The 27,605-nt window shown below is 45.6% G+C and overlaps 1 protein-coding gene, 1 long non-coding RNA gene and 1 other non-coding gene across 6 annotated transcripts in view; 1 reads left to right on the top strand and 2 right to left on the bottom strand.

The window, feature by feature from the left end:
* LOC150047156 (uncharacterized) overlaps positions 1-23,482 on the bottom strand; it is a 38,155-nt gene extending 14,673 nt beyond the window's left edge. For both annotated transcript variants that reach the window (XR_016539562.1, XR_016539563.1), the window contains exon 1: positions 23,316-23,482. This is a non-coding gene — a long non-coding RNA (uncharacterized LOC150047156). The remainder of the gene's footprint in view (positions 1-23,315) is intronic.
* LOC150047157 (U6 spliceosomal RNA) lies at positions 18,354-18,460 on the bottom strand. The gene has a single exon (XR_016539576.1). It is a non-coding gene; the product is annotated as a U6 spliceosomal RNA (small nuclear RNA).
* A 1,218-nt stretch (positions 23,483-24,700) lies between the features above and the next one.
* The window catches only part of Tent4b (terminal nucleotidyltransferase 4B), a 50,140-nt gene continuing 47,235 nt past the window's right edge, over positions 24,701-27,605 (top strand). The window contains exon 1 of one of the 3 annotated variants that reach the window (XM_090357669.1): positions 24,701-25,372. In XM_090357669.1, coding sequence (XP_090213795.1) covers positions 24,744-25,372 — 629 coding nt within the window. In that variant the 5' untranslated portion in view covers positions 24,701-24,743. The remainder of the gene's footprint in view (positions 25,373-27,605) is intronic. The other 2 variants (XM_090357667.1, XM_090357668.1) reach the window with 2 other exon arrangements.

Genomic DNA, 27,605 nt, shown 5'->3' with positions numbered 1-27,605 from the left:
TTGCCAGTCCTGGGCTTGAGCTCAAGGCCTGAGCCCTGTCCTTGGACTTTCTCAAGGCTAGCACTCTACCACTTGAGCCTCAGCACCATTTCCAGCTTTTGTCTATGTATGTGGTACCAAGGAATCGAACCTGGGTCTTCGTGCATGCTAGGCAAGCACTTTAACCACTAGGCCAAACTCCCAGCCCCAGCACTCTTCCACTTTGAGCCACAGCACCACTTCCAGTTTTCTGGTAGTTAATTAAGACAAGAGTCATGGACTTCCCTGTCCAGGCTGGCTTTGAACTGCTATCCTCAGATCTCAGCCTCCTGAGTAGCTAGGATTAGGGGCATGAGCTTATTTATGGTTGGTCATTTGGTTTAGACTTGTAATCATAGCTACATAGAGGCAGAAGTCTGGAGAACTGAAGTTAAAGGCCAGCCTTGTGCAAAAAGTTATCAAGACTTCATCTCAAAAACTAAGAGGGCTGGGAGTTTGGCCTAGTGGTAGAGTGCTTGCCTAGCATGCATGTTCACTGAAGGCCGGAATTCAATTCCTCAGTACCATATACATTGAAAAAGTTAAGCCGGGTGCAGTGGCTCACGCCTGTAATCCTAGCTACTCTGGAGACTTAGACCTGAGGATCAAGATTCAAAGCCAGCCCAGGCACAAAAGGATCTGAGACTCTTATCTCCATTTAACCTCTAGAAAACAGGAAGTAGGGCTTGGCTCAAGGGTAGGGCGGTAGCTTTGAGCTGAAGAGCTCAGAGACAGCACCCAGGTCAAGTTCAAGCCCCATGACCCCTACCTTTCCCCTCACTCCCAAACAAATCTCAGCCTCTTAAGTGGCTAGGAGTACAGATGAGAACCATAGTGCCTGACATAGGCCAACTTTTTAAATGCAGAGTGAGGAACTACAAGCAAATAGTTTCATGTTCGCTGCAATATATTTTTATCCTCCCTAATCATATGTAGGAATCCTAATTATGAGAACACAGTTGCCCTGGAATTTTAACATATTCAGCAGTCTTTTAAAATTAAGGAGCCATTGGCTTCAATTACTTCCATTTAGTTGGAGTAAAACCAGGAAAAACATGTCCCCCCCCCCTTTTTAGGAGTTTCTTTAATGAAAAGATAATTAAAGTTTTTCAACAAAAATAAGAAGAAATCACAATTTTTTGAATGAATGCAACAGAGTTAAAACAATAATGATTATTTCATTATTGTGAATATACAGTGGGACACAGAGCTGAAATTATTTTCAAAAGCTGTTCATTATCTTTGCTTTCTTTTCCTTTTAAAATGAGAATACACAAAGATTAAAACAAGTTTAAAAATTGGCTGAAGGCATAGTTCAAGTGGTAGAGTACCTTCCTACCAAGTAGGAAGCATTGAGTTCAATCCCTAGTACTGTCAGAAATTTTTTTAAAAAGAAGTTTAAAGTTTCTACAATCTTTTAACATTATTTCACTGAAAGAGACATGTTACGCAGCTGTTTTTCATTGAAGTATTTCTTTTTATTTATTTTTGCTGGCCAGGGGACTTGAACTCAGGGCCTGGGTGTTGTCTCTGAGCTCTTTTGCTCAAGGTTAGTGTTCTACCATGTTAAGCCACAGCACCACTACTCAACTGTTTTTCAATTAACACTTACACATTTCTGGATGCCAGTGGCTCACTCATATAATCCTAGCTATTCAGGCAGCAGAGATCTAAAGATCACCGTTTAGCAGGAAAGTCCCTTTAGCAGGAAAGACTCTTCCCTCATTAACCACACACAGCTGAAAAGGGAAGCGTGACTCAAATAGTAGAGTGCCAGCCTTAGCAAAAAAGCTAAGAACTCAAGGCCCTCAGTTCTAGCTCCAGTACTGGTTCACACACACACACACACACACACAATGTGATAGAATACCCAAAGAGCAAGGAAGCCTAGCAAGTTGAAACCTTGAGTTCAAGACTCAGCAACAAAACTTGCGCTTTAAGAGGTTAAAGGAAAAAGTGTGTGTGTGTGTGTGTGTGTGTGTGTGTGTGTGTGTGTGTGTGTGTGTGTGTGCATGTGTAAGCTGGAAGTGATGAATGGCAAGAAAAAGAAGTTGAAGTTGGGACGGGGAGTTTGACCTAGTGGTAGAGTGCTTGCCTAGCATGCACTAAGACCCTGGGGTTTCATTCCTCTGTACCACATACATAGAAAAAAGCCAGAAGTGGTGCTGAGGCTCAAGTGATAGAGCTCTAGCCTTGAGAAAGTCCAAGCACCAGCCAAAAAAAAAAAAAGGAAGTTAAAGGAGGAAGGAAAGTAGAGGTTTAGGTTAAGTCCCTAGATTAGCATTCCAGGTAGAATTCCACGCATCAGCCTCACCCCTGACTAAGGACTTGTCAATACTCTGTACCTGTAGCTATCTGGCCTTTGGATAGAAAATGACAGTTTCCTTTACCAAACAAATTTCTTTCTACAGAGTCAAAATTAGCTTAGGTCAGCCCAAATTTCTATTTAATAGAAGCTAAATGGATGCTGGATTCAGTTATATTTAGATGTATTTAGGATTAGAATAACATAGCTATCTGAAGTGAAAAAAAAATACAAAAACATCTAGGGTTTGGGTCTGCTCAAAGCTACTTAGAAGGAATGTGAGTTTGAGGCCATCCCTGGCCAAAAAAAACCAAAAAAAAAAAAAACCCAAAAAAACAAAAAAAACTAGTGAAATTTCACCTCAACAAAACAAAATAGACCAGAATGATACTTACTTTACTTTTTTTTTTTTTTGCCAGTCCTGGGGCTTGAACTCAGAGCCCTGAGCACTGTCATTGGGCTTTCTCAAGACTATCCCTCTACCACTTGAGCCACAGCATCACTTCTGGCTTTTTCTGTGTATGTGGTACCAAGGAAATGAACCCAGAGCTTCATTCATGCTAGGCAAGCACTCTACCACTAGGCCACACTCCTGGCCCTGGTACTTAACTTTTAATTGAGCTCTGAGGAAGGGATGGGAGGAGGCTTTCTGTTTGAGTCTAGCCTTAGGCAAAATCAAGAATCTTCTCTCAAAATAACTAAAACAAAAAGGATCTAAGGAAAGTCCACACTTCAAAACTCTAGAACTTTGCTCAGGCCCTGGGCTTGAGCCCAGAACTGACAAAAAAAAAAAAAAAAAACAAACCTAGAACTGAAAAAGTAAAATAAATAAATTATACAAATAAGAGATCACTAGTTTTAGCCCTCTGTACCTCCTAGACAGCTTTATCTTTCAATTGACAGTGAACTTCTCTTTTACTTAGGAAGCTGAGATCTGAGGGTTGTGGTTCGAAGCCAGGCCAGGCAGGAAAGTCCCTGAGACTCTTATTTCCAACTAATCACTTGAAAACTGAAAGTGGACTTGTAACTCCAAGTGTACAGCTCTAGCCTTGAATAAAAAAGCTCATGCATGCACGCACGCACACATACTCATCCACACACGTGTGTGGGTCGAAGTGGCACTGTGGCTCAAGTCGTAGAATGCTAGTTTTGAGCTAAAGAAGTTCAGGCCCTGAGTTCAAGCCTCAGGACTGGCAAAAAGAAAAGAAAAAGTCCGGAGTTTAGCTAGTGGTAGACTGCTTGCCTAGCATGCACAAAGACCCAGCTTCGAATCCTGGGTACCACATACATAGAAAAAGCTGGAAGTGGTGCTGTGGCTCAAGTGGTAGAGTGCTAGCCTTGAGAAAACCCAAGGACAGTGCTCAGGCCCTGAGTTCAAGCCCTAAGACTGGCCAAAAAATAAAATAGCTCAGGGACAGACACCAGGCTCTGAGTTCAATCCCTATGACTGAAAAAAAAAGCTAGACTAGAAGAATGTCTCAAGTGGTTGGGTATCCACTGTAAGCCAAACAAACAAACTCAAGGCCCTGGGTTCAAACCAAGTATCTGTTTACCATCCTTCTATCTACTAATCTATCTATACATCTATATGTAGATACATATCTAGATAAATACAGATAGACACGTATACATGCGCATATATGTGTCTATATGGGAAATCTATCATCTATATCTGTGATATATTTATCTGTATTATTGATCTATATCTATCATCTAGCTATTTATCAATCCTCCTTCTATCTAGATATATATGTGTCTAGATATCTCTCTATATATAAATCTTGATAGATGTCTAGATAGATACAGACACACATGTGTATCTATAATCTATCATCTATGGAGGGGAACAGGACAGGGAGGGAGGGGGTAACAATGTCCAACAATAAATGTACTCACTATCTTACATAGGAACTGTAACCGCTCTGTACATCACCTTGACAATAAAATTACACTGAAAAAAATCTATCATCTATAACGATCATTAATATATTTAACTATACATTTATGGGAAATATGCCCACATTCTTCCAAAGCTGCTACAAAATTTACTTCCAGTTACATGGAAAGAAAATTCAAGGAGAAATCATTTACTGCAAGAATAATCATTGCTGATGTATTCTAAGGTTCAAGGCTCTGTATGATACCATGGACTTACAAGAGAAAAGCAGTTTTTGCCTAATGGGATTTTTTCTTAATAAAATGAGACACTCAAAGATCAGAGTTGAAAAGTATGAGCATTTTGGCCTTACTGAGGTTGGAACTCAGGACTGAATGTTTGCTAGATAGGTGCCATACCATTTGATACATACCCTCAGTCATGAAAACTTTTTTGGTGCCAATATGAGAGCTTGATCTCAGGGATAGGACACTGACCCTTAGCTTTTTTTTAAAAAAAGAATTTATTAACATTGATTTTTACATCATATTTCAAATGATATGTTTAAGAAACAAGTATTCAAGAAGGTAATCTCTATATACAATCACTAGCACTTAGATTTTAGAACATAATTAAAATTAAGCTGAGGGTTTGAATATCATAGATACCTATGTCTATGTCATTACGTTTATATTTCCAATACCATGTCCATGACCCTTAGCTTTTTCCCCTCAAGGATGGCACTCTATCACTCAAGCCATACCTTCACGTCTACCTTTGTTGTGGTTAATTGGAGATAAAGAGTCTTATGGACTTTCCAGCCTAGGCTGGCTTCAAATCTAGATACTCAAGTGTCAACCTCCTGAGTACTTTGGATTATAGGCATGAGCTACCAGCATCAGCTTGAAAACAGCTTTTATTCAGTACAGACAAGTAAAGGAAGAATAGGAACTTGCTTGTCCAAGCTGTCTTCTTTTCTGCATCTGGGATAGGGATGGGAAGCCTCTTGCATTTCCTTAGATAAACTCAGAGTATCCATTAAAAAAGTTCTGGCACTGGTGGCTTATGTTTGTAATTCTAACTTATCAGGAGGCAAAGATCTGAGGATCCAGTTTTGAAATAAGCTTAGGCAAGACAGTTAGTGAGAGTCTTATTTCTAACCACCAAAAAGCCAGAAATGGAGCTGTGGATCAAGTGGTAGGATGCTAGCCTTGAACAGGGACAGAGCACAGGCACAAAAGAAAGTCTTCAGGACTGAGTGTGTGTGTCTCAAATGTGTGGTGTGTTCTCTCTGTCTCTGTGTGTGTGTGTGTGTGTGTCTCTCTCTCACAGACAGACAGACAGACAGACAGACACACACACACACACACACACACACACACACACACACACACACACACATCTGTATAGAGGGCCTGGGCTCTGTCTGTTAGATTTTTCACTAAACCTGATCTCAGTTTTCTGAGTATCTGGGATTAAGAGTTGAGCCAGCAGTGCCTGGTTATACCCCCCTTTGCTTTATTTTTTTTTATTTTTTTTGTCTTCTAAAAGATTTATCTTTAATTATAAAAATATAATGAAGAAGACAGTGTAAAATAATGCTGTTACAAAAAGGTGTACTCAAGGAGGAGTGTCCTGAATTAATGAATCTCCCCATGTTAATCATTTAATAATGATACTTGAATAACATAGCCATCTGTCTTCTCTGCAAAGTAACTTTCTCAGAGAGAGAGAGATCTGGTTGTTTAGTAGAAGAAATTTCACTGCTCTTTGTGAAGCTAAATTTTAATACTGAGCTTTTGAGCACTATTAAAATGGTACTACAATGAAATGTGATTGTTCCTATCCCAAAGAGCACACTTTTTTTTCCTAAATGTATTATAAACATGACGTGCAAAGGTATTATACTTACATAAGTCAGATAATGGGTACATTTCTTTTTGAGTAGTCCACCTAATGCTTTTTTTTAATATGGTAAGATAAATATAACATAAACTTCTTCAACCTTTTTACTGTTTTGTTTGTTTGCAGGGTTGGGGAGCAAGCTCAAGTCCTTCACACACCCTGGGCAAGAGTTTTACCCCTGAGATACACTCTGCCTGACCCTTCCGTTCCCTTCCTTTTCCTTCTTTCTTTGAGCCAGTTCTGGTGCTAGAACTCAGACACTATCCCTGAGCTTTTGTGCTCAAGTACAGTGCTCTACCACTTGAGCCACAACTCCCCTTCCGTCTTTTGTGGTGATTAATTGTAGACAAGAGTGTTAAGAGACTGTCCTGTCCTGTCTGTCTTCAAACCTCAGCTTCCTGAATAGCCATGATTACAGGTATGAACCGCTCCTGCCAGCCCCTACTGTTTTTGTTTTGTTTTTGCCAGTCCCAGGACTGGGCACTGTCCCCCCCCTGAGCTTCGTTTACGAAAGGCAAGCACTCTGCCATTTGAGCCCCAACTCCACTTATGGCTTTTTTGATCGGAAAGAAGAATCTCCTGGAGTTTCCTGCCCTAGCTGGCTCTGAACCATGATCCTTCGATCTCAGCCTTCTGAGTTTCTAGGATTATAGGTGTGAGTCCACCAGCATCCCCAATAATGTTTTTGATGTTTGTTTTGTTTTAACTCTGCCACTTGAGCTACAGTGCCACTCTGGCTTTTTCTGTGTATGTGGTATTGAGGAATGTGACCCAGGGCTTCTGCATGCTAGGTGAGCACTCCTCCACTAGGCCACACTCCCAGCCCCCCAGTAGTTTTTTTGAAATAAACAAAGGAATAACCCCTCTACAATTAGGATAGCTGCCACTCGTTGCTGGAGCCTGCTAAAGTGCCCATTGCCAGTGAGAACTCAGGTTACCAGGCTGAGCTACGTGGCTCCTGCTGAATTCAACAGCAGAAGTGCTGGGATGTCTATTTTCTCCAGACAGCTAATAGATTCAACATAAAATTCATCGTTGAGCTCCAATTCCTGCTTTAATTAAGGTAAACAATATTCATTGTCAATGAGAAAAGGTATGAAGAAAACATTCAAGATCCTATTCTGTGCCTGTTTATTTATGGCACATAACTAAGTATTTAAACACAACAAAGAATAATATTAATTATAAAAATTAAACATCCAATTATCATATGACCTAGAAAACCAAATTATATTCCCTAAAGAACTGAAAACAGGCATTCAAATAAAAATGTATACAGGTATATTTCACAGAGTAGAACTACTCATAACAGCCAAAAGGCAGAATAACCCAAATGCTTATCAGAATAAAAATGAGCTGGCTCAGGCCGACACTCCTAGCTACTCAGGAGACTGAAATCTGAGGATTGCAATTCAAAGTTAGCGCTGGTGAGAAAGTACAAGAGAGTTTTACCTTCAAGTAAACATCAAAAAGCTGGAAATGGAACAGTAGCTCAAGTGATAGAGTATTAAGGGACACACACACACACACACACACACACACACACACACCACCTTACATATACACTATTTTTTTCTTTTTCTTTCTTTTTTTTTTTTTTTTTTTGCCTAACCTAAGGCCTGAACTCAGGGCCTGAGCGCTGTCCTTGGGCTTTCTCAAGGCTAGCACTCTACCTCTTGAGCCACAACACCACTTCTGGCTTTGTGTATATGTGGTACCAAGGAACTGAACCTAGGGCTTCATGCATGATAGGCAAACACTCTACCATTAGACCACACTCCCGGCCCCATAATCTTTTTTTTTTTTTTTTTTTTTGGTCAGTCAAGGGGCTTAAACTCTGGGCCTGGGTATTGTCCCTGATCTCTTCAGCTCAAGGCTACCACCCTACCCTTTGAGCCACAGTACCACTTCTGATTTTCTGGTGATTAATTGGAGATAAGAGTCTCATAGAAGGGGGGGAGGGAAATGGGGACCATGTCATGAGAAGGGTATCAATGTTTGTGAAGTAATGTACCTTCTATCTGGTAAATATAATGTAACCCTTCTATTAATTACAATTTTTTTTTTTTTTTTGCCAGTCCTGGGCTTGAGCTCAGGGCCTGAGCACTGTCCTTGGACTTTCTCAAGGCTAGAGCTCTACCACTTGAGCCTCAGCACTACTTCCGGCTTTTTTTTATATGTGGTACCGAGGAATCGAACCCGGTCTTCATGCATGCTAGGAAAGCACTTTAACCACTAGGCCAAACTCCCGGCCCCTTAATTACAATTTTTAAAAAAAGAAAAAAAAAAAAGAGTCTCACAGACTTAAGTGCCTGGTTGGCTTAGAACCTCGAGCCTCAGAGCTCAGTCTCCTGAGTAGCTAGGATTACAGGTATGAGCCACCTCACCCAGCTCTCACAATTTTTTTAAAGGATTAAAATAGGGAGCTAGTAGCATAGCTAGTGGTAAAAGTGATTGGCTAGCATGCATGAAGCCCTGGGTTTGATTCTTCAGTACCAGATATTAAAAAAAAAAAAAAAAATAAGTCAGACAGGGCCGGGAGTTTGTCCTAGTGGTAGAGTGCTTGCTTAACATGCATGAAGATCTGGGTTCAATTCCTTGGTACCACATACAAGATTGGTTCCCGGAAATACGTTGATGTAGACAGGTCCTGGTCCTTCTTCCTTAATCTGCCTCACCACTTGGGAGTCTGAGAATAAGTCACCAAGGCATTGTGCTCCTGGGTCTCACTAGGTTAACTTCCTTTGTGACAGCAATTTGAATTCGCCTGAAAAGCAATGGTTAACATTGAGGGCAAACAAACACTAAATTCAACTAATAGGGGGAAAAAAATGAAAGAAGGAAAGAAAGTGAATGAATGAAAGAGATAAGAAAGGATTTGAGGGGCTGGGAGTATGGCCTAGTGGTTAAAGTGCTTGCCTAGCATGCATGAAGACCCGGGTTCAATTCCTCGGTACCACATACATAGAAAAAAGCCGGAAGTGGTGCTGAGGCTCAAGTGGTAGAACTCTAGCCTTGAGAAAGTCCAAGGCCAGTGTTCAGGCCCTGAGCTCAAGCCCAGGACTGGCAAAAAAACCCAAAAAAACAAAAAGAAAGGATTTGACTCTAATTACATATTAAGTGATGTCTATACACTGGATGTTATGGGGTCTAAGAGTAAGAGCAAGCCTGATGCCTCTTTGTGCTTTGATAGTAAGTGTTCGTAGAAAAAAAAAAAAAAACATAAATGCAGGGGGCCAGAAGGTTTTTTATTTATTTATTTTTTTAATTGTTGCTGTTTTTTTGGTGGGTCAGGGGGCTTAAACTCTAGGCTTGGGCACTGTCCCTGAGCTCTTCGGCTCAAAGCTACTACCCTACCCTTGAGCCAAGCCCCATTTCCCATTTTCTAGAGGTTAACTGGAGATAAGAGTCTCAGGTCCTTTTGTGCCCAGGCTGGCTTTGAACCTTGACCCTCAGATCTCAGCCTCCTGAGCAACTAGGATTACAGCTGTGAGACACTGCCGGGTTAAGGTCTTGCTTTCTTATCTAGGCTGGCCTCACACTCCTGTACACAAGCAGTCCCCCCACCTCAGCCTCCTGAGCAGCTGAGACTACAAACATGTGCTACTATACTGACCTCAGTGTCATTTTTGTGGTTTGGATTATTTTTTTCCTCTTTTATTTTCCCATTTTTTTGTGTGTGTTTTGTTTTGTTTTGGTGGTGGTACTGATGTTTGAACTAAGGGATTCGTGCTTGCTCAGCTGATACTCTACTACATGAATCACACCTCCAGCCTGGTGTTTGGCTAGATGTGTGTGTGCGTGTGTGTGTGTGTGCGTGTGTGTGTGCGTGTGTGTGTTGTGTACTGGCACTTAAACTCAAGTCGTTGTACTCATGCTTGGCGTTGTGGCTCAAGGTTGGCATTCAGTCATTTGAGTCACAAATCCATTTCTGGCTTTTTGCTGGTTATTTGGAGATACGAGTCTTACGGACTCTTTTCTTTTTTCTTTTCTTTTTTTTTGCCAGTCCTGAAGCTTGACTCAGGGCCTGGCCACTTTCCTTTGACACTTTTGTTCAAGGTAGTGCTCTGCCACTTGAGCCAGAGTGCCACTTCTGGCTTTTTCTGTATATGTGGTACTGAGAAATTGAACGTAGCTCACAGGCTAGGTGAGCACTCTACCACTAGGCTATGCTCCTGGCCCTCACAGACTCTTCTATCCCAGTTGGCTTCAGACTTTATTCTCTGGATCAGTCTCCTGAAAAGTTAGGATTACAGGCATAAGCCACTAGAGACAATTTTTGATCCTCTTATTATTCAGTTATGACCTTGTAGGCACATTGATGAGGTATGTGGCTTAAACAGATTACACAATGAAACAAATGTAGCCAGACTGTCACCTATGAGGAACTGTAATGTTTTACACACACACACACACACACACACACACACACACACACACACACTTTAAGAAGTCAGAGAGAAGCAGGGCATGGGTGGCTTATCCCTGTAATTCTAGTTACTCAGGAGGCTGAGATCTGAGGACTGTGGTTTGAAGTCAACTCCCCAAAAACAAATTCTAAGAGATAGTTGTTTCCAATTAACCAGCAAAATATAAGTTGTGGAGGTGTGGCTCAAGAGGTAATTTGCCAGATTTGAATAAAAAAGCCAAGCAAGATCACAAGGCCCTGAATTGACGCACACCAAAGAAGATGCAGAAGGAAGGGGGGTGGGGGGAGAAGGAAGACAGAGATACTTCAGAGCTCACTGTCTCTAGCCCATCAGTGTACAGGTATTGATTGATGATTGAACCTTAATTATTCCAGATGTGGCTTTAGAACTTGAACAAAATCACTAATGGAGTGCTTCTATGATCGTGTCCTCACTAATCATGGAGGGTGAGGAAGGGGTGACCACTGCACCCTGCCCGCCTTCCCCACTACCCCCACTGAAGCTCAGACATGGCAGTGGACCTAGCAAGGTGGAGTACATGGTGAGACCCTGTCAAAAAACTTTTAAAAAATGGACAAAGTCGGGGCCGGGAGTTTGGCCTAGTGGTAGAGTGCTTGCCTAGCATGCACGAAGACCTGGGTTTGATTGCTTAGTACCACATACATAGAAAAAAGCTGGAAGCGGTGCTGAGGCTCAAGTGGTAGAGCTCTAGCCTTGAGAGAGTCCAAGGACAGTGCTCAGACCCTGAGCTCAAACCCAGGACTGGAAAAAAAAAAAAAAGGACAAAGTCATAGGAGTTATTTTGTTTTGATGTTTTTCTTTTTCTTTTTTGTTTGGTTCTGGGGCTTAAACTCTGGACCTACGTGCTGTCCCTGAGTTCTTCAGTTCAAGACTAGCCCTCATTGAGCCATAGTGCTACTTCCAGTTTTCTGGTGGTTAATTGGAAAGAAGAGTCTCACGGACTTTCATGCACTGGCTGGCTTTGAACCACAATCCTCAGATTTTAGCATCCTGAGAAGCTACGATTACAGTGGTGAGTCACTGGCACCTAGCTTTAGTGTTGTTTTGTTTTTTATGTTTGGAAATTCAAAGCGTTTAGAGGGGTAGAAAGTAAAAGCTCTTCCTGCCTTTTTTTTTTTTTAATTGAGTTCTACTTCCCTGGTCTCTCCTGTTTGTCTCTATCTTTGTCTCATCTGTCTCTTTCCCACTCTCTCCTTTTTAACCCAAGCTACCTTGAACTCTGGATCCTCCTATCTACACTTCCTGAGTACTGGGATTATGGACAGGTACTTGACCTGGGCTTAGTTTGTTCTCATTTGTCTTTCCATAACAATACATTCAGTCAACAAATATTTATTGAGCACCTAATAGATGTTGGATCCTTTCTGAAAGCGTTGATAAAGCACTGAACAAAACAAGCATCATTTTTCTACTTAGCCGTGGAAAGCCACACAAAGCTGCTCTCTCCATTTGTGTGGGTCAAGAGCCCAGGCAGTGCTGTGGTGAGTCACCTGCCTCAGGTGCCAGCAGCCCACAGTCCAGCTGGGGCAAGGTCTGATTCTCTTCTGGATGCCCAGCCACAGATGGACCTGCTTCTGGGCTCATGATAGATGTTGGCAGAATTCATTTCCTTGTGGTATAGAACTGATAGTTTCAAGTTGTCACTGTTAGTGGCTGTCTGCGGTAGATCACAAATTGCTGCTCTCACCTTTGGGGCCTTTAGTAGTGCTAGAGTGCACAGAGCTAGGAAGATGGGGAGGAGATAGCACAGAGACGTGGACAGCCAGGATTGGGAGTGGGAGCCTCTCTCAGAATATGCAGACAAGCCAAGTCCTGATCCCATGGGCCTTCCCATCCAAATGAGGAGAACAGACACTAAATACATGTGAGCTTCTGGAAAGCAAGGTGAAAGCAGAACAGGATGCCTAATAGGAGCAGGAGCCAAGTGCAGTTGTAGAGGCCAGTTAGCCAGAAAGGCCTTTCTGGGGAGCAACCACTGAGCAGCAATCTGAAGGATACAAGGAAGTCCTAAGAAGAGCAGAGTGGGGAAAGTTCTAGAATATAATTATGAACCATACATAGGCCATGTCAAGGAGCATGCTGGATAGAGAGTTCTGGAACCGTGAGATCCTGGGGAACAGGACACAGAACTGGGGATGAACAGGACACAGAACTGGGGAAGGCTTGCAGGGCATGGCTAGGTCTTGGTCTCTCTCTCTGTACCCCCGCATCCCACAGGGCTTGAACTCAGAGCCTGAGCACTGTCCCTGAGCTTTCTTTGCTCAAAGCTAGTGCTCTACCACTTGACCAGAGCCTCACTTCCAGCTTTTCTGGTGTCTAAGTGAAGATGACTTTCTTGCCTGTGCTGACTTTGAACCATGATCATCATGTGCCAGCCTCCTGTGTAGCTAAGATTACAGGCATAAGCCACCAACACCCAGCAGAGACTTGTGCTTTTGCTCAACTTTTTCACTCAAGGAAAGAATTCTACCACTTGAGCCACACCTCCACTTTTAGCTTTGTTTGTTTATAATGGGACTTGAACTCATGGATGCTGACTCTGAGCTTTTTTGCTCAAGGCTAACACTCTACATTTTGAGCCACAGATCCACTTCCAGTTTTCTGGTGACTAGTTAAAGAATCTCAGGGACTTTCCTGCTGAGGCTGGATTTGAACCATAATTCACAGATCTCAGCCTCCGGAGTAGCTAGGGTTGTAGGCGTGAGCCACCAGTGCCCAGCTTACTTCTGCTTGTTGTTGTTGTGAGATAAGAGTGACTTTTCTGTCTGGGATCCTTCAAAGGGGGATTCTCAGATCTTACTTAGCCTCCTAAGTAGCTAGGACTACAGCAGGCATGAACCTGGGATGCCTCTGCGAGTTGAACCCACTGCTGTCAGGACATCTGAGACAGAGGGGAAAGCCTGCTGGCTTACCTTGCAGAGGACCACTTCCTTGCTGGGTTGAGAAGGGATGGAGACAGGTGTGGGAGGAATAAAGTAGATTAGTCTATATAACTGCATAAGAAGCCATGGGGGCTTGGATCTCATGGGGTGGGCTCTTTCTGGAGAGAAGCAGCTGGCATCTCAGTGGGCAGGAGGATGTGTGCTGGCAAGTGAGACATCAAAAGTGATGTCAAGGACTTTGGTATAGGCCACTGGAAGTCAGTGAGATGAAAAGGACAGCTATTACAATGGTTTGGGGAAGAAAGGGTGAGAGACGAGGGAGGGAAGGGAAGGGAGGAAAGAAGGACAAAAAAATGGAAAGTTGATTCTACTATACACTATAAGGAAACAACATTGTACAATCTGGTCTGGGGAGGCCATTGGTATGAGTCCCATGGGCAGAGTCCCAGACCACAGAGGGAAAGGACTGAAGTGCTTACACTGGAACTGAGCAGACAGAGGGCAAGGAGGCAGGAGCAGGGGTATACAGCAGGAATTAGGGAGGCAGAGGGGTTGGGAAGCAGGAGGCAAGGGAGCAGACAACCATTTTTCCAGTTGTCTAGTTGTCTTCCATGTCTCGCTAAATAATCACTCTGTTCCTCATGTGGCCTTATATTCTGCAAGCCCTGAGTGGATTTATACAATGTAAACATAAAACAAAGCCAGTCTGGGGTTGTTTGAACAAAAGTGGGACAGAAATGTTGGTCTTCCTTTCTAGGTATAAATTAGAAGGTGAGTCTCCATATGAATCAAGAACCAAGGTGAGCTTGGCTTTAGAAAGTTCTTTTTTTTTCCATGCACAAGGAGCCCTCTTTTGAGAAGGTTTAGACTGAATTTACAATAATGTAGGTTGCAGCAAGAGAGTATTCCAGATCAAGACCTTGATGTTTATGGAGAGCCTTTGTCTTAGGAAATGGACTGCTGCTGTTTTTCTAGTCCTGGTCTTGAACTCAGGGTCTGAGCCCTGTCCTTGGGCTTTCTCAAGGCAAGAGCTCTATCACTTAAGCCGCAGCACCATTTCCGGCGTTTTCTGAGCAGTTTTATTGTAGATAAGAGCTTCATGGGCTTTCTTGCTGAGGCTGGCAAGAAACTGCGATGTTTAGATCTCAGCCTTCTAAGTCGCTAGGATTACAGGCATGAGTCACCAGTGCCCTGACATATTCTCCCCCCACCCTCTTTCTCTAGTCTTGGGGCTTGAACTCAGGGACTGGGCACTATTCCATAGCTTTTTTGCTCAATGCTAGTTCTCTACCACTTCAGCCACAGCTCCACTTCTGGCTTTTGTGTGGTTAATTGGAGATAAGAGTGTCATGATTTTCCTGTCAAGATTGCTTTGAACTGGGATCCTCAGATCTTAGCCTTGTGAGTTAGCTAGACTACAGGTGTGAGCCACTGCCACCCGGATTAAAGAAAGCATTATTATTTTTTTGCCAGTCCTGGGTTTGAACTCAGGACCTGAGCACTGTTCTTGGGTCTTCTCAAGGCTAGAGCTCTACCACTTGAGCCACAGCACCACTTCCAGCTTTTTTTCTATGTATGTGGTACCGAGGAATCGAACCCGGGTCTTCGTGCATGCTAGGCAAGCATTCTACCACGAGGCCAACTCCTAGCCCCCGATAGCATTTTTATTTTTGCTTTTTTTCGCCAGTCTTGGGGCTTGAACTCAGTGCCTGGCCACTGTCCTTGGACAGTCCTTTTTGCTGAAGGGAAAAGGCCTCTGCCACTTGAATCACAGCTCCAGTTCTGACTTTTTCTGTGTATGTAGTACTAGTAATCTAACCTAGGGCTTCATGTATGCTAGGCAAACACTCTACCACTAGGCCATACTCCTGGCCCAAGAAAGCATTTTTTTTTTTTGGCCAGTCCTGGGCCTTGAACTCAGGGCCTGGGCGTTGTCCTTGGCCTTTCTCGAGGCTAGAGCTTTACCACTTGAGCCACAACACCATTTCTGGCTTTTTTTTTTCTATGTATGTAGTACCAAGGAATCGAACTGGGGTCTTCGTGCATACTCGGCAAGCACTCTACCACTAGGCTAAACTCCCGGCCCCCAAGAAAGCATTTTTATCTGCCACTAAACACTGTTGGATGTCTAGGATCATTGAGTCCAAGTATCAGAGAAGCCAGCATGGCAGCCTGGACCACCTTCTCCTCTCCTGAATCCCACTCAAGGTAGCAGCTTTTGGGGGTCTCTTTGAAAACAGGTTATTTCACACTGAAGTGAGGAGCATGTTGCTTCTGGAACCCAAAGAGGTGTGCTAGATGGCAGGCCTCCTTTTTGCTTATAGGAGGGGCTGGCTGCAGCAACCCACTGTCCTTAGAGGAGATACCTTCACTGGTCCCATACCACAATGGAAATTTCAGATTTATTATTTATTCCCCAACATGAAGCTGTCTTCCCAGTAAGACAAAGTGGCTGCTCCCTTCCACCCACCAGGTACAATCAACATAAAGCCATTGGTGTCAGAGCACTGTGGTATCATCTGGAGGGAAACGGTGACCAAGGGCTCTATGCCACTTGGAGGGTGGAGGGTTCATGTGCTCGGAACAGAACAGTGAAGGTAAGTCTTGGTAACAGATGGGAAAACAGCATCTGCTGGTTCAGTAGCAGGTGTCAGGAATGTGTTAAGCAATGGAACCACATGTGGTAATGCAGCTACAGAAGGAGGCGCCACCTGGGTAACCCAATGTACCTGTTTTCTGTATAGGCCAATAGGCACACTGAGTGGAGATGTGGTGGCAACCATCATTGCTGTGTCCTTCAATTATGGATGGTGACTCTGAACTCTGCCATCCTTCCAGGATTGTGTTACTGCTTTTGGTTTACAACAGTTCTAGCTGCTTCAGCTTGGCCTTTTCCCTCCATAATAACACGCACCCACAGGTGTGACTGTAATAATGTGACTATTCTGCTGGGTGTTGAGAACATCTATTCCAGTGATACATTCTGGAATGGTGACAATTACAAGATGGGTTCAGCTGTGAGGCAGACTTGAGTTCAAAGTCCATGGGTCATCTGATCCGTGAAAGTTCTTACTTTCACTGTTGGGCCACGGTAATGTATAGGTATACTGGAATCAGGTCAGTTGATTACTTGTACCTGGTAGTTCAGGAACCATTTGATTGTCCCTTCATCTCAACACATTGCTAACCTGGAACAAGACCATAGGTCCCTTTGAGGTAGACTAGAAGAAAAATTAAAATTCTCAGTAGTATTGGGGTCTTTCCTTAAGGGGACCAGGGCTCTCTTTCCTTGGAGGAAAGCCCTGGAATGAAACTGGGTGAAGTCTGGAAATTGATTGAGGGGTTCTGAATCTTTCCTTTTTCTTTTTTTTCCCCCTCAAGGCTAGAGTCCTACCCCTGGAGCCACAGCCCCACTTTCCATTTTCTGGAGATTAACTGGAGATAAGAATCTCAGGTTCAGGGCCGGGAGTTTGGCCTAGTGGTAGAGGGCTCGCCTAGCATGCACAAAGACCCGGGTTCAATTCCTTGGTACCACATACATAGAAAAAAAAAAAAGGCAGAAGTGGTGCTAAGACTCAAGTGGTAGAGTGCTAGCCTTGAGAAAGTGCAAGGACAGTGCTCAGGCCTTGAGTTCAAGGCCCAGGACTGGCAAAAAAAAAAAAAAAAAAAGAATCTCATGTTCAGTAGCCCAGGTACAAAAGGACCTGAGACTCTTATCTCCAATGATCCAATTAACCCATAGAAAATGGGTGGGCTTGGCTCAAGGGTAGGGTAGTAGCCTTGAGCTGAAGAGCTGAGGGATAGTGCCCAGGCCCACAGTTCAAAGCCCCATGACCCACAAAGAAAAAAAAAAAAAAGAATCTCATGTTCTTCAGTGTCGGGGCTGGCTTTGAACCTTGATCCTCAGATTTGAGCTTCCTGAGTATCCAGGATTACAAGCGTGATTATAAGGATTATAAACTCCTGGCTTTCTTTTGTGTCTTATTTATGCCAATACTAGGTCTTGAACTATAGGCATTTATACTTCATTTTGTCTGCCAAAGGCTGGCATTCTACCTCTTTTAGTGACATTCACTTCTGGCTTTTTTTTTTTTTTTTTGCCAGTCCTGGGGCTTGAACTCAGGGCCTGAGCACTATCCTTGAGCTTTCTCAAGGCTAGTGGTCTGCCACTTGAGCCACAGCATCATTTCCAGCTTTTTCTATGTATATGGTACTGAGGAATAGAACCCCAGTTTTTGTGCGTGCTAGGCAAAGCACTTTACCACTAGGCCAAACTCCCCGCCCCTCACTTCTGGCTTTTTGCTGGTTAATTGGGGATAAGAATCTCATGGAGAGGTCATGAGGAGAATCACCATCACAACTTCCTCAGACTAGGGAAAAGTGTAGAGGCGTACAGGTGTGTGTGTGTGTGTGTGTGTGTGTGTGTGTGTGTGTGTGTGTGTGTGTGTGTGTGTGTGTGTGTGTAAGAGAGGAGAGAGAGAAAGAGATTGGGAGTCTGCTTTAACTTGGAATGGGGGACTCCTTTCCTCATGATAATGAAGACATAACAGAATTTAGGAGCTTGATAACTCTTATCAGGGGTACCTAACACAAATCTATTATATATCACACTCCAGGGACTCCACTTTCACGAGAATATACCACTGAGGTGCTGGGAATTCAGTTTGCTTTATAGTACAGCTGGACACAGGATGAGATTCTGATGTTTTACTTTCAGCAATCTAGGCCTTGTTGGTGCATAAATGAGTCTCTATCAATGTATACATTGAAGCCAATAGATCATCTATGCATCTTTCAAGTTACTGCTTTGAACTCTTGAATCCATTCTTTTCTTATTTTTTTAAATTTAAATTTATTGTCAGGGTGATATACACAGGGGTTGCAGTTACATATGTAAGGTAGTGAGTACATTTCTTAAAAATATGGAACGCTTCACGAATTTTCCTGCCACCCACCCTTGCACAGGGGGCATGCTAATCTTTGTATTGTTCCAATTTAATGTATGTGCTGCTGAAATGGGCAGGAATCCATCTTTTTTTTTTTGTACTTCTATGTATAAGTAATATTAGAAGCAGCCATTGAACTTATGTTTCTGGGGATAAAAAGAATTGGGTTTGGATAGTCCTGGGGTTTGAACTTAGTATGTTGTGCCTACTTGGGTTACTTGGCTGGTGCTCTATGTGACCTATGCCTCCTGTGCTTTCAACCGAGCGATTTTTTATTTTAGAGATGGAGTCTCAAGGACTTTTCTGCTTAGACTGGCTTCAAACTGAGACCCTACCAAGTAGCTATGATTATAGTTATGAACCACCAGTGTCTTGCCAAGTATCCAAAGTGTGTGAGCATGTGTGTGTGTGTGTGTGTGTGTGTGTGCATGTGGCAGTCCTGGGACTTGAACTCAAAGCTTGAGAGGTGAACCTGAGCTTTTTTGCTCAAGGTTTGTGCTCTACCACTTGAGCCACAGCTCCACTTCTAGCTTTTTGGGGGGTAGCTAATTAGAGATAAGTGTCCTGGACTTTCTTGCCTAGGTTAGTTTTGAACTGCGATCCTTAGAGCTTAGCCTCCTGAGTAGCTAGAATTATAGTCATGAGCTACCCACCCGACAAGCTTTTTATTTTATTTTTCAAATTTTCAATTTTTTTTTGCCAATCTTAAGGCTTAAACTCTGGGTTGGGGTGCTATTCCTGAGCTCCTTTTGCACAAGGCTAGTACTCTACCACTAGAGCCACAGCACTACTGCCAGGATTTTCTGTGACTTACAGATAAGAATCTCAAGACTTGGGGCCAGGAGTTTGGCCTAGTGGTAGAGTGCTTGCCTAGCATGCACGAAGACCCAGGTTTGATTCCTCGGTACCACATACATAGTAAAAAGCCAGAAGTGGTGCTGTGGATCAAGTGGTAGAGCCCTAGCCTTGAGAAAATCCAGGGACAATGCTCAGGAATCTCAAGACTTTTTCCTTCCTGGGCTGGCTTCAAACTATAAGCCTCAGGTCTCAGCCTCCTGAGTAGCTAGGATTATAGACGTGAGCCACCAATGCCTAGCTGTTTTCAAATTTTTGAAGGAAATATATACATAGTTTTTAATGTCCTTGTTTCTTATTCATTGGTTAGGATAGTCCTAATGTAGGTATTTTATTTGCCAGATCATTCATGATTTTCCTTAATACTAGAGTCACTCGTTTTTTTTGTTTTGTTTTGTTTTGTTTTTTCTGCCAGCCCTGAGGCTTGAACTCAGGGCTTGGGTACTGTTCCTGAGCTTCTCTGATCATGGCTAGCACTGTATCACAGTGCATTGAGCCACAATGCCAGTTGTGCACACTGGACCACAGGAAAGCTGGTGGCCTGTGAACTGAATGAAGGCAAGCAGAAACCTATGGTCCCCTGCTGGGCAGGCGAGCAGCACGTCTCCTTCCTGGGCTTCCCCCCTTCTTCTTTTTCTTTTTTTTTGAACCTATTAAGGCTCTCAGTGAATTGGTTGATGGAATATTGTTTGGTGTCTGGCTACATTGGGAGCAAAATCTACTTTCTAGGTCATTGATTCAAATGCCAATCTCAACCTTGCCAGACACATTCAGAAATAACCTTTAATATGGGCACCCGGTGTTCCAGCTGTCATATAGAATTAACCACAATTGGCTGGGAGTATAGCTTAGTGATAGAGTGCTTGCCTAGCATGCACAAAGCCCTGGGTTCAATTCCTCAGTACCACATACACAAAAAATCTGGATGTGTGGCTCAGGTGGAAGAACACTAGCCTTGAAAAAGCACAAGGACAGTGCCCAGGCCCTAAAGTCAAGCTCTGGGACTTATTTAAAAAAAAAAAAAAAAGAATTAGCCATAATAAATAAAAAGATCTTCCAGGGGTATCAATGTGTGAGAAGTAATGTACCTACTATCTGGCGAATGTAACTATAACCCCTCTATACATTAGACCAACAATAAATAAAATTAAAAATACATAAATAAATTTAAAAAATAAGACCTTTCAGTGGCACTCAATCTGAATAATCTATCTATCTTTCTTTCTTTCCTTCTTTCCTTCCTTCCTTCGTCAGTTGTGGGGCTTGAACTCTGCGCCTGGGCACTGTCCATGAGTGCTTCAGCTCAAGGGTACCACCCTCCTCTTGAGCCACAGTTTTCTGGTGGTTAATTGGAGATAAGATTCTGGTGTTTAGTGCTGGGGCTAGCTTTGAATCGAGATCCTTAAATCTCAGCCTCTTGAGTAGCTATAGGTGTGAGCCATTGTACCCAGCCGAATAATTTCATTTCTAAAACTGTAAGAATGAAAAAAAATGACTGTCTTGAATAACATACATGCTTCTATATTGCTTATTATTTTGAAGATCCACTGGAAAAATATTTCTATACCTAGAATCTCTTTTATATATTTCTTTCTTTCTTTCTTTTTTTGCCAGTCCTGGGCTTGAGCTCAGAGTCTGAGCACTGTCCTTGGACTTTCTCAAGGCTAGAGCTCTACCACTAAGCCTCAGCACCACTTCTGAGGTATTGAACCTGGGTCTTCGTGCATGCTAGGCAAGCACTCTACCACTAGGCCAAACTCCCGGCCTTTTACATATGTATTTCTATACCTGGAACTGCTTTGTATTTATGAAGGAGAAAAATAACAGGATACAATGATGTATATTTTGTGCAAAAGAGGGAAACTTTTTTTTTTTTTTTGCCAGTCCTGGGCTTGAGCTCAGGGCCTGAGCACTGTCCTTGGACTTTCTCAAGGCTAGAGCTCTACCACTGGAGCCTCAGCACCACTTTTGGCTTTTTTCTATGTATGTGGGACCGAGGAATTGAACCCAGGTCTTCGTGCATGATAGACAAGCACTCTACCACTAGGCCAAAGTCCTGGCCCCTTGGGTAGATGATTCTTAAAGGAACTTTCCAGATTTACAATTTTGTATAACGACACACATTCCACAATGCCACTGTCTGACTACCTTGTGTATAAAGCTTATTTCTGCCCCAGGGACTTTGGACTTCATACTCATATATCATTCCTTAGATGGCTACAGTCCATTCTGCCAGTTATGTCTCTGCTCAAATATCACTTCCTCAGAGCAGCCTTCCCTGATTAGTCCTTCTAAAAATAGTGTACTGTCATTTTCCTTTAGCTTGCAAGCTTTCCCTTCACAGCATTTCTCACTGTGTTGTTGATGTATCTTGTCTTAGCTACTTGAATACAAGGTCTATTAAGGGGACCTCAGTTGCCCGGTACACTGCTATCAGCTCAAAATGGGACATATAATAACAATCCAAAACATAGTGCTTGAATTAATTGAATGAACTGCAGTTTGAGTTTAAATATTTACCCTTCTCCCTCTTCATGGAAGGCAGCCAAAGGCCCTGGTTGATTGTTTACCTCCTTTAAAGCAATTACCTTACCTCTCTGCCTAGACCACTGGCACCAAGATTTGCACAATGCTTTGAACCACAGGGAAGGTCACAGCCCAGGCCAGTCAGCATTCTTTGCTGCTTTCAGCCAGAATTTACTTTTTACAACATTCTTTATGCGCACTCATTTGCTCACTTGCCAAAACTACTGCAGTTCTTCACATGTGTTTAAGAAATAAGCCCTCAACTATTAAAAATAACCATTTCTGGCCTGCACTAATTTTAAGTACTTTTTGTTGCTGTTTCTGGCCAGTCCTGGGGCTTGAACTCAGGGCCCAGACACTGTCCTTGGGCTTTCTCAAGGCTAGCACTCTAGTCTCAACACCACTTCCAACTTTTTTTTTCTTGAGGGATCAAACCCAGGTTTTCTTTGTTTTGTTTTGTTCTAAACTGCCTTATTAGACAAGAGTTATATTTTCCTCCCCAGGATGGGTTCGATGTCTAATCCAGCCTCCCAAGTAGCCAGGACTATAGGCAGGCACCATCAGTGCTTGGATTGTGTTGTGTTTGCATGTGTTTTACATCAGTGTTAGAAGGCTGGCTGGGTGTTATTCCACATTTGAAGAAATACATTAAAGGACTACATTCCTGTATTTTGACATGTGTAAGTGCCTGGTGAAATTCTGGGAAAAATGTTTAATGAAGTCTGCACAGTGGGTATTTTTAGATGTGAGGTGCAGGTAATTTTAGTTTGGGTGCTCTTTTATTTTTCTGAAGTTTTAAAACAAATTTAAAGTCATCAAGTGACATTCTTATGTAATTTTTTTTTTTTTTGCTACAACTGGGGCTTGAACTCAGGACCTGGGCACTATCCCTGAGCTTTTGCTCAAGACTTTGTGGCTCTTTCAGCCACAGCACCTCTTCCAGCTTTTTCTGTTTATGTGGTACCGAGGAATCAAACCGAGGGCTTCATGCATGCTAGGCAAGCACTATAACACTAAGCCACATTCCAAGCCCATATGTGATGTTTTATTATTATTTTTCTTTGCCAAGTGTATAGCAAAACAACAACGAAAAACCCCAGTGTCTTCCTATGTATGCAATCCTTAAGTCATTCTGGATTAATCTTTTACAGATTTCTAGTTAAGTAACAGTGACTAAGGAATAAGATGTGTGGGGCGCAGTGGCTCATGCCTGTAATCATAGCTACTTAGGAGGCTGAGATCTGAGGAAAGGGGTTCAAAGCCAGCCCAGGGACTACAGTGTGTGAGACTCTTATCTCCAATTAATCACTCGAAAAGTGGAAGTGGTAAGGACCAAAAAAAACAAAACAAAAAACCCCAAACAACAACAACAACAAAAACAAGAACCCAGATTCTGGAGGACTGTCTTTTCATTAATTGCCATGCTATTCTTTTAAGAAGGAAACACATTGCATTCATTCTTTGATATTTTCTTCATCCTTCCCCAACTCCCCCCCCCAAAAAAAAAATTAAAAAAAAACACCAAATAATAACAACAACAAAAATTCCTACCAAAGCTTTCTAAGGTGTTTAGTTTCGGAAACCGAAATCCGGCGTCGAGGATTTGTTCTGGCACTTACACCACCAGACTTCAGAGGCACATGTCAAGTGTGCTCGCTCCGCTTTCTTCTCTTACGAATCAGAAAGTTCCTATCTCTCTTTTTTTCCCCCTCCCGTATTGGAAAGATGAGCAAATAGCCACCTTCTGGGAAGGTACAAAATGGTCCCTTGAGACTAAGGAACTTTACCAGCAGGGCCGCCGGTGCACGTCCAGGCAAGCGCGCGCGGTGCGCCGGTGTGCGGCCAGCTCTGCACGCTCGGCCGCGGGAACGCAGAGGCGCGTGCGGCTGTGCCGGGGGGCGCCGGTTTCCGCAGTCTCGAGGGGGGGGGCGCGGGACGCCCGCGCGCAGGGCCGAGGCTCGCGACCCCCGACCGGGGCGCCGTAGGGGCCTCGCGGCCCCGCGCAGCCGCGTGCGCGCGGGACCCCGGCGCGGGTGGGGCGCAGGGACGCGTTGCTCCCCCTCTGGGGGCGTGTCCCCACCCTACCGGGAAAAGTGCGCAGGCGGGCGGGCGGGCGGACCGGACGGCCGGGGCGGGCCGCCGGGAGTCCCGGAGGCCGAGGAGTGGGGGAAGGGACGGGGAGGGGCAGGGGCGGGGCGGCACCTCCCACGGTCTCTTCCCCGCGGAGCTGGCGGCGACCTCGTGCGGCCTCCGCCGTCTTAGCGGGCAGCAAGCGGAGCGGGGCGGCGGCGCGCGGGGCAGAGTCGCCCGGACACCCAGGTACGTGCGGACTCGGCGCGGGAACGGTTGGGCCGGGCGGTTGCGGCTCCGCCGCGCCCGCCGCGGCCTCTGACGCACGGCGCGGCCTCGGGGTGCGGGGCGAGCGGCGGCGGGGAGGGGCGGGGCGGGCGGAGCGCGGCGGCCGACGGGAGGGCGGGGCTGGGGCGGGGCTAGGGGCGGAGCCTTTGGAGGCTCCGCCCCCGGGCCCGGAGCAGCGAGGACGCTACGGAGCAGGCGCGTCCCGCCGCCGCCGCCGCCGCCGCCGCCGCCGCCGCTGCCGCCGCCGCCGCCGCCGCCGCTGCTGCTGCTGCCGCCGCCGCCGCCGCCGCCGCCGCCGCCGCCGCCGCCGCCGCTCGCCCTTCCCCACAGCCGCCGCCTCCGCCGCCGTCGCCATTTGCACGGGGACCCCAGTGACAGGGGCTCGGCGGAGGGGCGGAGGGAGGGGGGGAGGGCCCGCGGAGCCCCCGAAGGCGGGAGCGACGCCGCCGGCGCCGGCCGGGTCCCCTGCGCGACCGCGCCACCCGCGGCCGGCCCCGAGCGGCAGCAGCAGCGGCAGCAGCGGCGGCAGCCGAGGCCGGGCGTGCGCCTGAGGCGGCGGCGGCGGCGGCGGCGGCCCTGCGGGCGGCCGGGAGGGGCGGGGGCAGCGGCCGCCGCCGTTTGATGGATCCGAGGATCGCCTGGTTCCAGCCAGAGCAGCTCGGACCGTCCAACAGTCTGTGGATGCAGATCTGGGAGACGACCCAGGGGCTGAGGAACCTCTACTTCAACCACCACTGTCACAGCAGCGGCGGCGCGAGCGGCGGCGGCGGCGGCGGCGGAGGCAGCAGCACGGCCACCGGCGGGAGCGGCAGCAGCACCGGCAGCCCCGGCGGCGCGGCCCCGGCCCCGACTCCGGCCGGCATGTACCGCTCCGGGGAACGCCTGCTGGGCGGCCACGCGCAGCCCGCGGAGCAGCGGGACTTCCTGCCCCTGGAGACGACCAACAACAACAACAACCACCACCAGCCGGCGGCCTGGGCCCGCCGGGCTGCTGCGGGCCCCTCGTCCCCCTCGGCCTCCTCGTCCCCGCACCCCTCGGCCGCCCTCCCCGCCCCCGAGCCGGCCGATCCGGCCTCCGGCAGCAGCAACAAGAGGAAGCGCGACAACAAGGCCAGCACCTACGGACTCAACTACAGCCTGCTGCAGCCCAGCGGAGGGCGCGCCTCCGGGGGCGGCCGGGTGGACGGCAGCGGGGGTGTGTATAGCGGTACCCCGTGGAAGCGGAGGAACTACAACCAGGGAGTCGTGGGGTGAGTGCTGGCCCTGCGGCCTGCTGGTGGGGTTGGTGCACACGCGCAGCCCGGCACACGCCCACAGAGGGGGTGGGGGAGCCCCTCCGAGGCCACCCCCCCCCTCGGCCAGACAGCGAGGCTGCCGCCGCCGCCGCTGGTGTCTGGGAGACTGAGGGCCCTTCTACCATCCCCCCAGCCATCCACGCCTTCCTGGGCCCTCGCCTCCGCCATCCACTTCCTCCCCTGCCCTGCCTTAGTCATTCACACCTTCCTCCTCCTCCCTTCATTCGTCCACACCTCCCCCCCCCGACCCCTAGAGATCCATCCACTCGCTCCTCCCCTTCCCCCCATAGTCTAACCTGCCGCCCCTTCTCTGCCTGCTCTCCACCTTCTTACACATTTCCCCCATTACACTGGTTCCTTAGCACAGACAGGTCACCCATATCCTGAGAGCATTCCTTTTGATGGTTCAGGACCTGGAGGTGCTTTCCTTGCCAAGAATAGAAACATCCAGAATGCTCCTCCCCCTCCCCCAATCTCAGACAGCGATCTTGTCAGCCTGTTAAGGCATTGCCCGTTCTTGATCCTAGGTCTCTTTTTACTTTTATTAATGTGTCTATGCATATAACACACCTATATAGTATATATTAGAGAACAGTGGGCGACAGCTAAGTTGAGGCTGGTGTTGGTGAGCTGATAGAACTTTCCACGCATTCATTTGTGGTGGGCAGCGACTTCTCAAGGTAAAGTCAATCTCCAAGAGGCATCAGTGCATTTCATTAGGGCTCACTATGCTGATGTGTGAACATTGCACCATTCACTTTGTGTTTAAAGTTCAGCTCTTACAAAATGGAATCTTACCTGACCCCTAGTGAATTATGTACATAAGCTGAGATTGTTTCCAGCTAGAATTCCCTTCTGGAAGAGCCCCTTTGCTGGATTTTGGGTTATTGGGTCTTTTTTTGTGGTGGTAGCGGTGGTGAAGTAATGCTTTTGGGTCATGGCATGTATGTGTGTAATTCGAGTTTGAAAAACTGGCTTTCACATTGCTTTTCAGATTCTGTTTTAGATTGAGGGCCAGAGTATACAAATGAAACTATCAATTTTCCCTCTTGAACCTTTTCTTAGATTCACCCATTCAGATCTGTCCTCAGTGTACTTTTTTGAAGGTCTGGGTAAAATGAGTTGGGTGGGCTCCAGCCGCTTCTAGTGGGTTAGTGTCTGCTCTGTGCTATTTCCAGTTCCCACCTTTTAGGGAAAGCACAGGCAGGGGTGGTGTGTGTGAGAACTGCCTGGGTTGGATCTGCCCTCACTCTCCAGAGGGGACTCCTCAGGCTTGAATCCTCTGTTGCTCAGCTTCAAGGGCGCTCTCCATGGTCAGCTCACTTTATTAAGAGCTTGTGGCTCCATCGTGTTAGCAGTCCAAGTTGAAGTATAAACCTGTGGTTTAGGACGAGCAAACTGATTTAGAGGGGTTCTTCTGGTAGTTTCCTTTTTTCAGGAATAAGCTCCAGTTAAGCAGTCAGTGTCAACTAAAACATTGAAGTTCCCTAATTGCATTTTTAGTAAAATGCAATTTTAGTAAAACACCTCATTGCATATGTTTTTAGAAAGGATTCCTTATATAACCAAAATACTGGCTGCTACTTTTCTGATAAATTAGAAATTGTTTGGCCAAGAGTTTGGCCTAGTGATAGAGTGCCTTGACGAAGCCCAAGGACAGTGCTTAGACCCTTAAGCCCCAGGACTGGCAAAAAACCCAAAAAAGACCTTTCCCCATGCTTGCTGTTTAATGTACAAGATACTATAAAATAGTTGAACTTCTGTAAAAGAAGAATGCTGTAGGGGGCTGGGAGCTAGCCTAGAGGTAGAGTGCTTGTCTAGCATATATGAAGCCCTAGGTTGGATTACTCAGTACCTCATACACAGAAAAAGCTGGAAGCAGTGCTGTAGTTTATGTGGTAGAGTGCTAGCCTTGAGAAAGCTCAAGGCCCTGAGTTAAAGCCCCAGACTGGCAAAAGAAAATAAAAGAATGTTCTTATTTTTTATTCAGATTTTTCCAGGGGGATTATTGTTTAAAAACGGACTGTAAATTGTTTTTGTTTTTTTTTTTGGGGGGGGGGGTGATTGTCCTGGAGCTTGAACTCAAGACTTGGGTGGGTGTTGGCTCTGAGCTTTTTTTTTTTTTTTTTTTTGCCAGTCCTGAGCTTGAGCTCAGGGCCTGAGCACTGTCCTTGGACTTTCTCAAGGC

Source organism: Megascapheus bottae, chromosome 24, assembly GCF_031878675.1.
Source record: "Megascapheus bottae isolate mThoBot1 chromosome 24, mThoBot2.hap1, whole genome shotgun sequence".
NCBI lineage: Eukaryota > Metazoa > Chordata > Mammalia > Rodentia > Geomyidae > Megascapheus > Megascapheus bottae.
The sequence above is the reverse complement of the archived record's forward strand: the minus strand, read 5'-3'. Positions and strand labels throughout refer to the sequence as shown.